This window comes from Stegastes partitus, unplaced genomic scaffold, assembly GCF_000690725.1.
Source record: "Stegastes partitus isolate 25-593 unplaced genomic scaffold, Stegastes_partitus-1.0.2 Scaffold2052, whole genome shotgun sequence".
NCBI classification, from domain to species: Eukaryota; Metazoa; Chordata; class Actinopteri; family Pomacentridae; genus Stegastes; species Stegastes partitus.
Window position 1 is genome coordinate 43,960 of NW_007579783.1, and position 17,624 is coordinate 61,583.

The following is a 17,624-nucleotide window of genomic DNA, read 5'->3' on the forward strand; positions in this document are numbered from 1 at the left end:
TTTCCAGGGTTTCATACATAAACTGAGGAACCAATTGTGCTAACTAGCAGAATGGGACTTCCATCCATCCATGATCTATACACCAGGACACCCTGGACAGGTCACCAGTCTATCACAGGGCTGCACTTAGAGACAGACAACCAAGCACACTCACATTCACACCTACAAACAATTTAGAATCACTAGTTAACCTCAGCATGTTTTTGGACTGTGTGGGAGGAAGTCGGAGAACCCAGAGAGAACCCACGCTGCACGGAGAGAACATGCAAACTCCACGCAGAAAGATCCTGAGTGTCCTCATTGAATGGGACCTTCTTTGACTATATCCAGTTTAAATGTGGATAAATTACTCTAATATTACAACTTGCCATTAAGTTGTGTAGAATAGTTTTACAGTGCTTGAGCAGAGTCCGGGGTGAGCTGGTGTGCCTCAGCTGCAGGGAGGGGTCAGTGGAGAGAAGAGGGGACTTCATAGATGTGCACATTCTAGAGGAAGCAACAGGGTACAGTTTCATCTAAACCATTTCACGGCAGGAAGGGATTATTGTCAAGGAGGAAAAAAATTAAATATGTGACTTTGAAACACAAAGAATAATTTCTAGGGGTTAATACAGTGGTTGGACGGGGACATTTAAACGCTTTTTTGTCACTGTATCAAGCCATACATGTACAGCCAGGGTCGGGGAGTAATAAATTGGATGTAAGTGGGATTAAGTAATCAGATATCGAAAAGAAAGTGCCTGTTATCAGTCTAGATTATATCTGAACAATATTTGTTTTACTGTCAAAGACTACTTGAATACGTCTTTACAATATGGTAAATTTACAGTATTTTTTAATAATGTTTGCTGTTAACTCATAAAAAGCTAACTTGACGTGCACAGTCTATTAGACAGTGTTTCACTTTTTGGCGAGGAAAAGAGAGTAGTGTCAAGATGAAAGGTTCAAGCAGCAGCAATTCCCAATTCCAATTTCTTAGTAATAGCAACATCACGTCAGAACAGAACAGTTTTTGTAAGGGCAATTTGATTTGACTAACTGTAAATGCTAAATATGCAAACTGTAATTGAATTGAAAATGTTTTGAGTTGCTTAAGGTGAAAAAATAATTTGTGGAACCTGAAATTTTGTGGCTTCCTGATTTATTTTTTTATGACAAAAGGTGCAATATTTTCAATCTTTGAGTTTGAAGTAATCTTAAAGTAATGTGGTTAAATGTTTTGTGATGTGATTTGTATATTTTTTTTTATTAACTGACTAAATTTCAAAGCAATCTGATTCAGTTGTGCATTTAAACCCATAAACCATAATTATTTTTAATTTCACTTTAGCCTTTTGGTTGCATACACTCAAAAAATAAGCTATTGAGTGAAATTCTGTTAAAGTACGCTGTACAGATTCACACTTGGTACAAAGCATCCAGTTTCACCACTGTAAACTGTGGGAAAACAAGAAAATGTGGTTTAAATCTTTGCCTGAAGCACTTTTTAGAGACTCTGTTTTGTTCTGTAAAGAATGTGAACGTGCCAAAGAGTCAAAAGTTGGGGCATTGCTTCAACTTTTTGCTTCCAAAACCCATTTTTATTTCTCAAGATTGTGCATGCACACAGAATTTGAATATATGACAACATCATCCTAAAAGTCCTGGAGAGAGCTGCTGGGTGTTGCAACTCCTCTAGTAAAAGTCTACAAAGTCTGACAAGTTAGTGTGATCCAAAAACGATGTCACTTTTTCTTTGTTGAATTTAAGCTGTGGTCCCTCCAGCCTCAGTGAAAGCAGCACTGTCCACTTAGTGTCTGTTACTCAGATTGGTCATCAGAATCTTCAGGTCCAGTCAGGTGCTTTTAAATGGAGATCGCAACTTGGTCCAGGTGGTTTTCACTGTTGATCAAAGAGGCCGTTGTCTCCTCTCAAGTGTTGATCCTTAACTGTCACACTCACTGTACCTTTTGCTTCATCTGTCACATACAGAAAATTATATTACACACAAAAAAAGCATGTTATTTCTAACAGCAGAGAACTTAAAGAGTGCAGACTGCCAGGTTGACTTTACTTACCTGGCTTTGAATCAAAAGGAATATTGTGTTGGGTGAGGATAGCGCGCAGTCTCTCGATCTCTTTCCTCTGTTTTTGATAGTCCTACAGAAAAATAGATGATAAACAAGTTGCTGTCACATGTCACAGACTAATACCGTACAGTTCTTATGCACCATTTCTAGTCTAGTATTAAGATAGTTCTTTTTTGTTTACAAATGATATACCTCAGTACATTTCTGGAAAGAGTTGTGGTTTTCTGAATCTGCTGCAACCTCTGGCGGCTTGACTTTCACTTTGTGGCTCTTCAGGAGTCCGGCATCCTCAAAAATATCCCGCAAGAGATTGTTGTATCCCTGCAGCAAACACACACAGTGACCAAGATTTATTTGACAAATGACTGAAAACAGCAACAAAACAAGTACCTTAAAAAGGGCTAAAAGTTCAGAACATAGCTGAGCTTAAATAAGTTCCCATCATGTCTACTACAGTTGGATCCATATGTTTGGACAACATCATTTTTCAAATTTTGCCCCTATGCCCCACCACCATGGATTTGGACTGGATCCTTGTTATTTCATGACAAAGACATATGGGCCTGACTGTAATCAGTGCAAACAGAACAAGGAATGCATGTCTATGTCTGGATCACTCTGAGTATTTAAGAGAAGTGCTCAAGTACATTTTGTCATCTTGCAAGTGGCACAAGCTCGTGGTGGACTGATACCATAGTTTAATGGCCAGTGCAGATGTTTAGAGAACAGGATGGTCAACAGCTGATATGTAATGCCAATGTCATGTTGTTCTTCATGTAGATAACATACTACTATTTAATAGCACAACAGCAGGTCTGCAGTCTGTTCGTAGGACACTTATTTTAAATAAAAAATGTATCAACTAAATAAATGTCCACAGCGAATCAAAAAACGAAACGTATGAACACAGACAGTTTTAGTTCATCTAACAACAGCATTTATCAGCAGATAGCAGCGTCTCCGATTACTGGTCCTGTAAACATATTGACGTTTAGAGTTGCATTAAGCAAACTGTGTTGCTTGGAGGCGAGGCTTTCAGAACTGGATGCATTATGGAAAATGACCTATTGGCTGCAGCAGCTATCCAGGCCCCAGTAGTCGATACAGACCCTGTAAGCCATCCTGGTAATCGGCCAGCGCTGATCTTCTTAAAATAATCTGCCCAATTAATTGGCCGACTAATTAATGGATCTATCACTAGATCAAGCGCGTCCTGCTATGTTATCTCTCAAAATGCCAAACTCCTTCTCACCTGCTCCGTAATAAGGCCCTCATGGCGAGCCTGCTCTGCTTCATCCCACTCCATCTGTAGCTGCTCACTCAGGGTCGGATACACTTAAAAAGAACACACAAATGATAAGAAATCCCAGTCAACTCTGTCAGACCCTGCAGACTGAGACAAGTTTCTTTTGTCTTACCTAACAGAGAGTGTGGATGACAAACAAGTGGGGTCTCAAAAGTTAGTGAGTACACACAGGTACTGGGCTCTGAGACTTGAGCAAGCTTGCTACTTGGACTGCAGACCATAATCACCTGCAGAGCCATGACGAGAACCAAGTTACAAAACAAATATTCTTGTTGTATTACTGATTTAATTATGGTTTCATGTGTTTATTAATCTTTCCACTAATAGAGATGGTGTTTTTAGGGGGTGGCTGTACAATTTACGGGGGTTAACCAAACTGTGATGAGTTCCATTCATCTGTTAGTGTTATTTAACTATTGTTGTATTAAAGAGGAAACAGACATTAAAGGAAACCACTAGGAACTTCTAGATTCTGTGAACAGATGTGTTTGAGCACCTTTGTTTCTCTGTTTCTGGTTCCACAAGTATCGCCGTCTCTCATCCACATGCCTGTGAAAGTGTTGTTTGCCATTTCCCACTCTTGCCAGATCCTGTTAGGAACACACGATGCTTCATTCACATATTTACTGTACATTTGCAATGAAAGTGTTCCAATGAAATGTTTTCTGCAGCTTCTTACCCCAGTATCCCGCTGTAGGCATTCCACCTGAACGACTGCTCATGTTGAGTGATGTTGTGGAACGGACAGAATTCATATTTATACCTGCAAAGTGGCAAACATGCTGTTGTGTTTTTCATGGTGTAACATGCAATCAATATTACAAGAAAAAGTCATGTAATTACATTTATACTAAGTAAAAAGTACAAAAGTGTTAGTATCAAAATATCCTCAAAGCACCAAAAGTAAAGTATGCAGAACAGCACATTTCAGAATAAAGCATATTAATGGATTCTAACTATTGATGCATAAATGTGGTCATAATTTCTTAATGAACTGCTACAGGTGATTTAAACACTTAATATCGTTTATCTGCTTTGAGGTTTGGGTATTTCCCCACAGGGATAAACAACGTTTTGTCTCAATCTATAAAATTACATCATAGTTTATTTGTTTATTATTTTATAGTATGAAACGTACCCTGCAAAGTATCTAACATCGTCCATAAATGTGGTGGAGTAAAAAGCACAATATTTGTCTCAGAACTGTAGACGAATGGAAGTATAGAGCAGCAGAAACACAAGAGACTTAAGATAAAAGTGCTCTAAGTTGCATTCAATTCAATTCAATTCAATTCAAATGCTCACTGAGTATTTAATATAAAGACATTAAAAAAGTACTTAATACAGTACATCAAATATTGTATTTAGTTAGTTTCTGTCACTGTAAAAACAAACATGGTGCTCACAGGATAATTTATGTGATGCTAAATACTTACGTTGACTCTGTGAGACTGAAGCATTTTCCAGCAAGCCGTTGAAGATGTTGTGGGCCTTGAGGAAGACATTGTCGTTAGTATGATCAGTGGTTGATTTAAGTGGGTAAAGACAACCTTAATAACTTCCAGTCAGCATCAACTGCCCCTTTACTTTTATAACGTCTAAACACACGTTTGATCAAATGCAGGCTTTAAATCGTGTCAGATTATTTTACCAGATACTGGTGAGGGAGTCACTTTAGGCTGTAGTCTGCTTCCCTGGGACAACAAAGGATTGTTCAACCTAAAAACAAAGAAAGTCGATCAGGAGGGGACTAATGTCAACACGGTGAACACTGTGTCACACATTGTTTTTGCTTAACGTACCCAAATGTGTTTGGCTCCTCAACTATCTTCATTTTACCGGCGAATCCATGATTAACTGTATTAAAACAAATGGACATCCATTCAATAACAACCAGCAGCACAGCTCAATGTGGCGCAGCTGGTTATGTGCAGCATTACTATAAGAAATACTAAACATAGCCGCAGTGTGTAAGTACTTACTTAAAATAGACACATATATTATCCACAGTCGTGTTAAACGAGGTATTCCCTTGCAAAAACAGTGCATGTTTGATTATTGAGAGACTATTTTCTAAACGGGTTAGTTTTGTAGCTACATTTCCTGTTTGGCTGCTCTTCGTCAGGTGACCAGTCACGTGATGAAAATAAGCTGTGAGCATGCGCTCTGCACATATGAGACTACGACGTGCTTCCCACGATACAAACAGCCAAAGCTACTAAACCAGATTTGAAATTATATTTAAGTGATGTAGGAGGGACGTATGCTAATACTAGCTGGATTGTAATCACGTTTTTGAGCGTTTAAAATATGTACGCATAGGTAAAACACAATTTTTGGGGGGGATATACTGTTTGGTAAAACTAGTGTCAGTGTCATAGCTAGCTAGCTAATGTCAGGGTGAAGCACATCAACAGATGCTGGTTAGTTTTAATGCAGCCTTTAATCTGGCAGGATCTAACTAGCTGAACACGGTTTGCAACATGGGACGGAAGAAACAGGGGAAGTTTGTGCGCTCTGACAACAAAGGGAAAGACAAACGGCATAAAATGAAAGGGAAATCTTTAGAGGCCTTTACAGAAGAAATGCACACTGCTTTTGAAGGTAATGATGCTAAAATGTTTCTGCTGTTTACACGTTGGCTTTATTACCTTGATTTAACCCACATTCTAAGTTCAGTAGTTTAATGGAAAGAACACCCCTGTCTAATAATGCATGCTATTGTATATTATACAGTAAGTAAATGGTGAATAATTGTTGATTGAAGCCATAGATTTGATTTTCTACATTTGCTTGTATTTGTCTTGCTTCTGATTTGTTTAGTAACACTTGCACTTTATTTGACTTGCAACACTTGCTTTTTCTTTCAAATCTTTCCATTTTTCTGATAGACATTTCGATTTCATTTGTGACAGGATTTTTTAAAGTAACTTGATTTTTTTTCCAAACGTCATGGAGCACTACTACACAAGATAACATCAGAAGTGTGACTGTCACACAAGGAGGCCAACACATATTTGTGACACTACATTGACACTACAGATGAAACACTGGTTCAGATGCACTGAAAATGTGCAAAGTATAGCTATTAAATAACAAGACTAAACTTATGTCAGTCGAATCACAGTGTTCAAGTCTGGAACAACTTTAGAAAATTTCAATCTGCCCAAAGAAGTCCAATTAAATCACAGCAATAAGCCATTAGTCACACTTCATATATCCTAAATTGCAGCCGTTGTGATTTGCAAAATGCATTGTTTTAAATTGCAATTGCAATAAATGTTCAGCCCTAATGCAAAGTTTTATTTGCTTGTTACTTGATAAACAGTGCTGTTCACTTTCACATCATAATGTGCACTTTTTCTCCTTTATGTCTGTGTTTTTTTAGCAAGCCTTCACATCGAGGAGGGAGCCGAGGCCCAGCAGGTGAAACTGCCGTGTCCACTTGCCATGTGGGAGTTGGGTCACTGCGATCCCAAACGTTGTACTGGCAGAAAGTTGGTGCGGAAGGGCTTTGTGCGCAACTTGCGCCTCAATCAGAGATTTAACGGACTCATACTGAGTCCAATGGGGACGAAGTATGTGACACCAGCAGACAGGTTTGTGGAGTTGTTCCCTTTGTATACCGCACACGCTAAAATCACTGCTAGCCTTCAAAGAATCTGTTGGTTTTTACTTTTGCAACACAAAATGATGATTCATTAAACAAACCATAAGCTGCCACATGTAACTGTTCATGTAGACATTATGTTTTTGATCATTAAGTTAATAATTTATTTGATACATTTTGGTTTTAAGAATTGTTATGTCTGATTAAAAAAAATAAAAAAAATAGCTGAGGTATTTAGATGTATGTGATAATAAAACTTAAGCATTTTTGAATCTCTTACTGTGATCAAATGTGAATAAAAACATTTTGCGTGAACTTTCCTGTACAGAGAGATCGTGGCTCAAAATGGGCTGGCAGTGATTGATTGTTCGTGGGCCAAACTGGAGGAGACGCCCTTCAAAAAGATGATCGGCGCTCACCCCAGGTTACTGCCGTACCTCGTAGCTGCAAACCCCGTCAACTACGGCAAGCCCTGCAAGCTATCTTGTGTTGAGGCTTTTGCTGCCACATTCTGCATCGTAGGTAAGGGTTTGGCTCTAGTTATACAGGAATTACGTTCCACATTGTCCTACTGGCTGCTTTTCTTATCCTGTTATATGTTGTGACAGTAAAAATGTGACCTACTGTATCTGATATTTCAGGGTTTGAGGAACTGGCAGTGCTCTTGTTGAAGAAATTCAAGTGGGGGACGGTGTTTCTGGAGCTCAATAAAGTTCTTCTTGAACGCTACGCTGCATGTCAGTCAGAGGAAGAGCTGCTGTCGGTCGAGAAGGAGTTTCTCACGTCGAAACCAGAGGAGGAGGAATTTGGTAAAATTGGGGCGATATAAACTGGGGTTCTATTGAGTGTTTTCCTAATACATTGTCCATATACATCTGTGCCTATTTTAGTTTTACTTCATGTGCAACTTGTGGCCTGAAAGTAGTTCACATTTGTTCTACTTAATTATAGAAAGTCTCATTTTCAAAACTGACGAAGCTGCATTTTAGGGAAACTGGACAAAAGTATAATAATTCTGTTCTAATTTATATTTGCTCACATTGATAAGTTATTATGGGGGAAACATGAGTCTCATGTTCCTTTGGGATATAAAACTTTTAAACATAATTCTTAAGATGGTGAACGTTCAGAATTACTAATGAGTAATATAAAAAGGTCACTGAGTAGTGATTCATAATTCCATGAACACTGACGTCAGTGTTCATTGCACAGTTTCCTGGCCAGATAATCAGGCTGAATTGTCATGTTGCTTAACTTTGTTAATTTAATTTTGACGTATTCGATTTGAATCTCTGAAGACGTCTGAAATGTGGGCGGTGAGTCAGAAATCTGGATGGAGGCTAATTGTTTGAAAATGTCGGAAAATTTGTGTTTTGTTGCCGACTTAAAACTCGTATTGTTGAAGCGAATTTTCCTTTTTATGAAAGCTGCTCGTCTGTTTTCTTCACAGACCCGTTTGATGTTAACTCTGGAGTCGAATGTATGAACCTCAACAGACGTCCTTGGTAAGCATTTAATACTCATGAAGGCATTAAATATATAGTGAGAGTGAGGTAATCCCTCAGGAGGACTGTTTATTGGCAAACCTTGTAGTGATGCACATATTGATAAATTAATTATAAGTACCAATAAGGTATTGCAGTGATGTCAGTTATTCATAATTAATTACATTTGCTTTCTAGTAGAATGTTTATATGGAGTGAAAGTCACCAAAAATCCATTAGCCGATGGTGCTGTGGAAAACACGGGATTTCCTTAAAATATACTTTCCTCATGTGTTTTCTATGACCGAGGATGTTCACTGGAGTTATGAAATTGTCATTTCTGTATTTAGTCCACCTGAAGATGATGATTCGAGCGAGGATGCAGACACCTCGGAGGATGACGAAGACGAAGCAGAGGATGAAAAACCAGAAAGCAACGATGAGTCAAAAGCAGTCTCACATCATGATGAAGAAGAAGAAGAGGAAGAAGACTGACTGAAAGACTTCACAATAAAGCAGATTTTAACGATGGATCCTTTTGATACAAGGACTGACAAAACTGTTTTTTGACACCAGAGTCTTTCATATAAACAAAAAAAAGTTCTGACTTTGTAAACTAAAGTATATATAAAAATGAAACAATAAATTGCTATTTTATGTGACTAAACTAATCCATATCTGCATTCAATGTAAGATTCATGTTGGAATATACAAAGTTGGATCCACATGCTCTGATGGATCACGGTGTGAGTTTAGACTTCTTTCTCCCTAAAGTTGAGCCAGACATGAATAAAGGACCTGTAGATGGGCCTCTCTGCGATGCACTGTTAGTCAACTAAAACAGAGTGGAGCAAAGATAGTTTGTAGGCCACGTCTACTGCGGTATTTGAATATCAACAACTGCTGCCGTGTGCCTCCGGTGCTATCAGTGAGATGAAGTTCAGTAGGTTGTTAATGTGCGGAGGGGGCGGACACAGCGGGACTCTCCTCTGCTGTCCTGCGGTAACATTGTTGTGGAACGACGTCACAGCTCGAAAATGAAGGCGCAGAGGCAGCCATTACTGGAGCTTCTCTAATTATTTTATTCCAAATAAATACTCGTGGAAAACTCCCATGGCAAGAGCTACAAGTCAGCTGGTAAGTGTTGCAACTTTGACGTGAATAACGGTTCGAAGCCGGTGCTCAAAATGTACAGTGTGGTGGCTGTGTAACAAATAGTTATGTCGGGCCTTCATTTGAAGAGCGGTGCTAGCCGCAAAAGATCGTTACGACTCACTAGCAACGTTAGCTCGCTAATGTTGGCTAACACAACACCCAGTGTTTGCTACGTTAATCGGGGTTGCCCAACACCTAACTTGATTCTTGGTTAAAGGTTCTTCGACTTATTTGGTCCCGGAGAAGCATCTACCAGTGCTTGATAGTAGTTTCAGAGGATGTATGACCGTTTTCTGCTGCTCAGTAACTGTTGGCTAATGTTAGCTTAACAGGTTCGCGCTTTCGAACGATGCTCCTGCTTGCTAGCGAGCAAACATTAGCTTTATTGCGTTCCACCTTTCGATAGAAGATAGTTTTTAGGGTAACTCTGAACTGTTCGATTGTCAACTCGTCAACTTCAAAATTTCGATATTAACGCCAGCTCACTAACTTTGAGGTCGATTAAGTAAGGTTACGTGGAAAACACCATCAGGTTTTGAAGTTACTTATGTTACCTGGTTTGCTAGCGTTAGCTAATTGACTGGCTGTTAGCGTTAAGTTTGTAACTCACTGTCAGTGATGGCCGGCATTATTTGACAAGGCAGCAGGAGCTAACGCTAGCTTGCTAGCAGGCGTTAGTTAGCAAAGAAAGTTCGCACAGGCCTGTTGTTACCCGAGTACTCAGGGTTAGGATATCGTTAGCTGACGTTTTCTGTCAACCATTACATGGTTGACTAATCGTAATGAGTGAGTAGATAGTTATATGGCCAGCTGACAACCACCCAGTCAAGTCCGGAATAGGCAGCTAAATGGCCACACCTTGGTTTTGAATGAGAAGAAGCTAAGGCCAACTGAACTAACTAACTAACTACACACTGATTGTTACAATAGTTCAGTAAGTTATAAATAACTGCTGTTTGTAGGAGCACCAAACAAATTGTTGGAAAGCACAAGCTGTCGCTGTGTGCCATCCTCGAGTCTTCAACAGGCAGTCGTTGTATTTCTCTATTTGTGTGCGTTAGCTGCCATGTCAAATTAATTCTGAACATACAAATGGTAAGACTTAAGCGCAGTTATGGTAGTATGTAGTACTGCTGTCACATGAAAGCAGTAACTTTGTCATAGTTTTTACAACTTGAAGATTCGAGGGTGGGACCACCAGGCTCAGAAGCGGCTTCTTCAGTAGTTGCATGTCTTTATCAAAGCTAGACTTTGCTCTGCCAGTGGTCTCACTTGAAATAGTACTTTTATGTTATGATATCTTACCAACAGTGTCAGAAACAGTAATTTGTATTAAACAGCTGTGGAAAGTGGAGTGTCTTTGTGATCAAAATCCTTTCACTTGTAGAATCATGTACACTCCTTAAGAAATGGGTTGGGTAATTACTGGCTTTGGAGTACATTATATTATATCATTTAACCGGTCTGCTGCAGCGCTCATTATTTTAGAGAGGTAATGTTTCAGGGGTTACACTGTTTTACCAGGGATTCAGAGGAAATGTGAATTAGGATGTACTGTCACCAAGCAGCTGTTCAATCTGTTTGTCTACAATCGATGATTTAAAATAAATAACAATGACTGTTCAAAATGCTAAATAGTAAAACATTACATTTTCCTTACATAGCTAATATTTTTTTAGAAATTCATATTGGAAATTGTCCTCACAGTACTTGTTGTTTTTAAAACTGGTATGATTGCTGGATATCTTGGGAATTAACTTGCCAACATACCAGTTGACAGTCACAGTGAAATTGAGAATCATGCATTTCCAGTAGTAGTTCTTGAGTGCATTACAACAAACTATTTTATTCCCCCATATTTCTCAAGTGGAGATACTCTATTTAAACCACATGTGCACGTGGCTTTTATTTAAAAAACAGAAACAACTACAACTGCATCGCCCTGCTGACTGCTATATTCTCCATGCTCCCTCTCTTGTTTCAGTATGATGTTGTGCCCATTCAGCCCAGCGTTGTCATCTGTTCCTGCTCGCATCCATCAATGGTAAGAAACCACCCCGACTCCTGCTCGCCACTTGCTATCCCAGGCGCAAGCAGCAGCCATTGCCCCAGCATGGAGGGCTCAGGCTCAGAGGCTCGTGCTGTAGGAGCGTCTGCCAGCAGCCCGGGCTCAGACCTCCGCACACAGCCAGCCGTCCAGGCCCCTCAGCCACGCAAGAAGAAGCCAGAGGACTTCAAATTTGGAAAGATACTGGGAGAGGGCTCCTTCTCGACGGTATGTAACTTGCATTCCACTTAGCTTTTGAATTATACCTAGGTAGATGTTGTTACATGCTAGCATTCTTTTGATTAATGGACGTAGATGAGTCATCCTCAGTTCATTTAAGGCGAATTGACAAATGGGGCCCAAAGAATTATTAAATTTTCTCCTGAGTCTGACAAGCTGTTAACATGTCATGTTATGCTTTTTCTGTTTTGTTTTTTTTTCCTCTAAGGTTGTCCTGGCAAGAGAGCAGGTAACAGGGAAAGAATATGCAAGTAAGTAATAATGCAACAGTTTTTGATGAATGCGCTTTTCTAGCCATAATTGTAAAATGCACTGTGGGTCCTTCTACTGATGTTTTCTTTTATCTCTTCCAGTTAAGATTTTAGAGAAGCGCCATATTATGAAGGAGAAGAAAGCCCAGTACGTGAAAAGAGAAAGGGATTTGATGTCAAATCTAGATCACCCATTCTTCGTCAAGCTCTACTTCACATTTCAAGATGATGAGAAGTTGTGTATCCTTTCAACGAGTTCTGTTTTTCAAGTAACGTTTAATAACTTGCCACATGTTTTGCTGTTTTTGTGTGTTTATGAAACTACTGTGTGTTCCTTAACGAGCTTTTCTTAGATTTTGGTCTCAGCTACGCTAAGAATGGCGAGCTACTGAAATACATTCGCAAAATTGGTTCATTTGATGAGACCTGTACTAGATTCTACTCAGCTGAAATAGTTTGTGCGCTAGAATACTTACACAATAAGGGGATAATACACAGGTAAGATGTCACTCTTTTGCCCTGTCCTTTTTGTGGTTTTCCTTTCTATCATTTCCAGTCAGTGTTAAGTGTTTGTTTTTACTCATGCGTTCAATTGTGCTTTTCTCATTTCAGAGATCTGAAACCAGAAAATATTCTTCTGAGTGAAGAAATGCACATCCAGATAACAGATTTTGGGACAGCAAAACAGTTATCATCAGACAGTAGACAAGGTATAACCACAGTCCTGATTTTGGTTCTCAGGATAAAGTATAACAAGCAGATTAGTGTCATGAGCTGAGCATTTAAGCAGGACAAACTTGTCTTTTTACATTTTTTTTTCCCATGATGTGTTGCAGCGAGAGCGAACTCCTTTGTTGGAACAGCGCAGTATGTGTCTCCAGAGCTGCTAACAGAGAAATCAGCCTGCAAGAGGTAAGGAGGTTATTTTTAAGGTTATTCAGATAAGGGTGGACGTCACAGTTTTTACAACTGTTTCTCTTTTTTGTTGGTGTTTTAGCTCGGACCTGTGGGCCTTGGGATGTATTATCTATCAGCTGGTGGCTGGTTTACCACCGTTCAGAGCTGGGTGAGTAATAACGTACTTGAAGGTTGTTTCACATGCGACAAATGATCATCTCGGCAACAAAATCTCACTTGTGATACACTTATCATACTTACCATAACAGTGTATTTTCCTTGTCCTTTGTCACTCGTGTTTCATGTTATAGAAATGAGTACCTAATATTCCAGAAGATAACAAAACTGGAGTATGAATTCCCAGAGAAATTTTTCCCCAAAGCCAAGGATCTCGTTGAACAGCTTTTGGTAAGTCGTCAACTCACTACGATATATGTAGGATACAATTTGGTGTTCTTGATATCTATAGTGAGGTTAATAACTTACATTAGCTTTCTGTGTGGCACAGTGCTGTTTCTGCTGAATGAAAACACATGTATCTGTTTTTTCCATCAGTCATTGGACCCTTCCAGGAGGATTGGGTGTGAAGAGATGGGAGGGTACGACCCGCTGAAGCGGCACCCCTTCTTCGACACCATCTCCTGGAGTGACCTACACCTACAGACACCCCCCAAACTCACACCCTATTTGCCGGCTATGTCTGAAGATGATGAGGACTGCTATGGAAATGTAAGCTATTTGATCATGGTCTATGTTTCTCTTTCTTTTTTGGTCATTGTTTTGCTTATTTGGGATAGCTGTGATGCCTTGTTTGAATGTGTAGATTCTCCAAATGTGTCTACAAATACTATGTGTTTTCTCTTGCTTTACCTGTGTCATTATGAATCTCAGTACGATGACCTCCTGAGCCAGTTCAGCAACATGCAAGTGGCCCAATCCAGCTCATCGCACTCCCTGTCGCCGCACGAATCCACGCCCCCACAGAGGTCCAGCAGCAACATTGAACAGTACATCCACGACCTGGACAACAACTCCTTTGAGCTGGACTTGCAGTTCACTGAAGAAGAGAAGCGGTTATTGCTGGACAAACAGACCTCTGGAAACCCCTGGTAAACCCCTTTCCTCAACTTGTAAACCTATGTGTGTTGTATTTATATCTGAGCCATTCCTGAATCAAAGTTGTCGCTTTGAACCAAGAATAATTACAGTGTTATTTTATACATAATTGTTTATGTGGCTACTAAAACTTTTGTTTGTTGAAAGAAAAACTGTATGTTTGCATGTCAGTAATCTGCTGTTGCTTATGTACACAGGCACCAGTTTGTTGAGAATAACCTGATCCTGAAAATGGGCCCAGTTGATAAAAGAAAGGTCTGTGTTACACGCTCACATTACTTTGTTGTTTTGATTCTATGTTCATTATATATTTAAAATCTAAAGTAGTTTGAACCCTTCCAGATTAGACCTTGTGTTGTAGGTGAAAGCTTTCCTGCCAGCTCGACTGTGTGGTGTTTCCCTGTATTAGCTGACTCCACATCAGTGAAGTCACTTCCCATGACATTGCTCCAACTGCTGGCTTATAGGAAGTAAAGGGGAATTCCCTCTTGTAGTGTGGAAAGTCTCACTGGCCTCATAGCCCCCTCTGTTGGCGAAATAGCGTCTTGAGACATGTGCATTCCATTGCAGGGTCTGTTTGCTCGACGGAGACAGCTGCTTCTCACTGAAGGACCACACCTGTACTACGTGGATCCTGTCAACAGGGTCCTGAAAGGGGAGATTCCTTGGTCCTTCGAGTTACGCCCCGAGGCCAAGAACTTCAAAACGTTCTTTGTTCACACGGTACACAATAATTTATCTCTGATGCCTGTCCAGCAAATGTTCCTCCCACACCATGTTGTTACATGTCTACTGTTGGGAATCTCTTCACATTTGTGGTTTTCTCCTTTTAATATATTTATTTGTGTGTGTGTGTCCTGTGACGTTTGCAGCCTAACCGGACATACTATTTGATGGACCCCAGCGGAAATGCAGACAGATGGTGCAAGAAGATCCAGGAAGTGTGGAGAAAGATCTATCAAAAGCACCAAAACCCTGGCCTATAGAAGCACTGTTCATCCTGTGCCCACTCCTCTTTAGCTCTGAGGCCAATCACTGAGCAGAGTAACACCCTCTTTAGTGCCCTTCATCACCGCAATGTAAACAAACTCTTAGAGACGCTGGCATCTAGACCTTGTTTGTTTTCCTGAGTAGAACCATGGGAAAAATACAACTTTGGATTCAGGGTTGCTTTGCTTGTTCTTTGTGCTCTCTGTGAGGCTTCTATTGCATTTTTCCATGTATGGATGATAAGACTTCCACCATGCACATCTGCTTTTTGTACATTCTGCAGGGGGGGAAGAGAAGGCGAAGCTTGTCTTGTAGAGTGACAAGCTCGGGTACCGCTAGGACTATCTCAAATGCAAGGACTGGTTTCCTGCTTCAACGATAACACAAAATCTAGCTTTTGTGAACCAGAGCCTGTCATGATATCTTAATTAAACCATATCCTAATCCTACATCGTACGTGCAAGCTGTAGTCAAGCCCCACTTTTAGTGCATATACTCTATAGTTGTAACAGATACTGTAAACCGATTCAGTCTCACACGTTTACCAAACTCAAATCCTATATATATTTTTGTCAGAGCCCAAATATTCCCAGGTATTTGAGTTGCTTTTTTTTTAGTCTCTTGGTACTTGCTTATTGCAGTCCAATTAAGGTCTCTATGTAACAAAGCAGAGTGCCGGTCTGCAGTGAGACATGGGTCTAGACCTGTCTCTGTAAGGGTGAGCCTTCCATAGCCATTACTGAGGATGTTTTGCTAACAGGGGGCGGGTAAACATGCCACTAGCTTGTACTTCCTAATCATAACTTGCTTATCTTTCCTGCATGGCCAGTTTTGTAGCTCAGCCTTGTCCGCTTCTCTCTCTCCTAGGGCACTGGAGATATAGTTTATTCAAGTTTAAAGGTGGGTATTTTTGACTGCATTGGCAACCATAGCGAATATTATTGGATGATTTGGTTGTTCTGTACCATTCACTGGCTATTTCTTTGTGGTGTGAATTCTTCAATTTCCTTTTCGGTGGAATAGTCGGCTCATCTTCAGTACGTCCTATTGAAAACAAAATCTTATGTGCTGACCACCCCATGCTGAACAAAAAAAAAAAAACCTTCATCAACAGAGATACATACACACATACTATCATTCTCGGAAGCAATCACAGTAACGCTGTTGTCCCTGGGCAAGATGGCAGAACTGCCTCATCGGGCTCATCGGCCCATCTATATTTTTGTTTTTTTGTTTTTTTTGTTTTCATTCTGATGTTTGGCCCAATAGAAATTAAAGCGATTGATTTAACTTGTGCTCTTGTTTTAGCAATATGTATTATCATAATGCTTTTAATTTTTTGACATAGTACCTTAAGGTCCTTTCCAAAGGTCCTCTTCCTTCAGCTGAGTCTGTGTGTGCAGTGTGTGACTGGAGTATAGGTGAATAGGACCCTCCGGCCCTGGGGCCCAGGGCTCGATGTGGTTGGATGTCAGTTAAAGGATATCTATCTGATCCAAATAACCGATGAAATTGCTGTATCTGTCTATAAAGTCGAGGAAACACTAGAGAAAGTGTTTTGCTCTAGTTAGAAAAATTGTTTGAATCAAGTCGATGGCAGTCGGTTACATTGTGTATGGAATACTCTACCTGGCTTGTAACTGACTAGAACTGTGATGTACAGATGATGTATTATTAAAATCTGAAGCAAGTAATGCAATGATATTAGGATACAGTTTTTGTATTTTTATTCTTGTATAAGGTTATTTGATGGCTATTGTTTAGCCTATAGTTCATTCTGTGTTATTTAAATTCTAATATATGAATCATATTTGGATTGAAGTCATGTTCAGGGGCCATGTTGTGTATGTATTGAGATGTAAAGCCTTTGAATGTGAATAATTATTGTAAACTATAATATTTTACAGCTTTTTTCTTACTATATCATACATTTTCTATTTGCTCAGTGATTTAATCATATTCTGATAATTTAATGAATCTGTTCATTCTCTCTCTGATTATTTGTGCGCTAGGTCAGTAGATGTTGAATGATGAATTTTCCACTTAATGCTTGGTAGTCCAGTAATTAAAGCATGTAGGGATTTAGGCATACAAATAAAGCCATGTGTCCTGTCTTCTGTTAACAACCATGACACAGCAGCAAAAACAAAAAAAACAGCAGCATTCAGTGGCAATGGCATCTCACATTTTGCAGCATGTAAATAAAGTACCGGCCCATTATCAGTGGTTTTGTGTCGTGAAACTTAATTTTTTAAAAAATGTGTATGTAGCAAGCATTAAGTAATAATGGAAGGTGTTTTGTCAGGCCAGCTCCAGAAATTCTACTTGTATATTTTCATCCGCTTTGACATTTACAGGCTCCCGGAATCAAGAGATCTTTATTCTCCATGTTGAAGCGTCAGGAGATCACGCTGGGGAGGGCCTCTTTTTCTCTGGAATAATTTATGCAAGTGTCTGTT

At 39.7% G+C, this 17,624-nt stretch overlaps 3 protein-coding genes across 3 annotated transcripts; 2 read left to right on the forward strand and 1 right to left on the reverse strand.

The window, feature by feature from the left end:
• Positions 1-1,552: 1,552 nt before the first annotated feature.
• gnptg (N-acetylglucosamine-1-phosphate transferase subunit gamma) lies at positions 1,553-5,495 on the reverse strand. The gene is made up of 11 exons (XM_008303694.1): positions 5,358-5,495; positions 5,178-5,232; positions 5,027-5,094; positions 4,812-4,866; positions 4,055-4,138; positions 3,872-3,965; positions 3,488-3,602; positions 3,322-3,404; positions 2,262-2,390; positions 2,058-2,139; positions 1,553-1,958 (listed from the first exon to the last, which is right to left on the reverse strand). The coding sequence occupies exons 1-11, from the start codon at positions 5,422-5,424 to the stop codon at positions 1,879-1,881; spliced, it is 912 nt and encodes a 303-aa protein (XP_008301916.1). The 5' UTR covers positions 5,425-5,495; the 3' UTR covers positions 1,553-1,878.
• Positions 5,496-5,576: 81 nt separating this feature from the next.
• Positions 5,577-9,144, forward strand: tsr3 (TSR3 ribosome maturation factor). Its single transcript, XM_008303695.1, has 6 exons — positions 5,577-5,979; positions 6,764-6,974; positions 7,314-7,507; positions 7,627-7,794; positions 8,436-8,490; positions 8,820-9,144. The coding sequence occupies exons 1-6, from the start codon at positions 5,859-5,861 to the stop codon at positions 8,962-8,964; spliced, it is 894 nt and encodes a 297-aa protein (XP_008301917.1). The 5' UTR covers positions 5,577-5,858; the 3' UTR covers positions 8,965-9,144.
• Positions 9,145-9,462: 318 nt separating this feature from the next.
• pdpk1b (3-phosphoinositide dependent protein kinase 1b) lies at positions 9,463-17,388 on the forward strand. Its single transcript, XM_008303696.1, has 14 exons — positions 9,463-9,606; positions 11,609-11,899; positions 12,120-12,162; positions 12,265-12,402; positions 12,516-12,660; positions 12,775-12,872; positions 12,999-13,074; positions 13,160-13,228; positions 13,371-13,467; positions 13,615-13,788; positions 13,951-14,168; positions 14,373-14,430; positions 14,746-14,898; positions 15,048-17,388. Exons 1-14 carry the CDS (start codon positions 9,583-9,585, stop codon positions 15,159-15,161), a joined length of 1,698 nt encoding a protein of 565 aa, XP_008301918.1. The 5' UTR covers positions 9,463-9,582; the 3' UTR covers positions 15,162-17,388.
• The last annotated feature ends 236 nt before the right edge of the window (positions 17,389-17,624 follow it).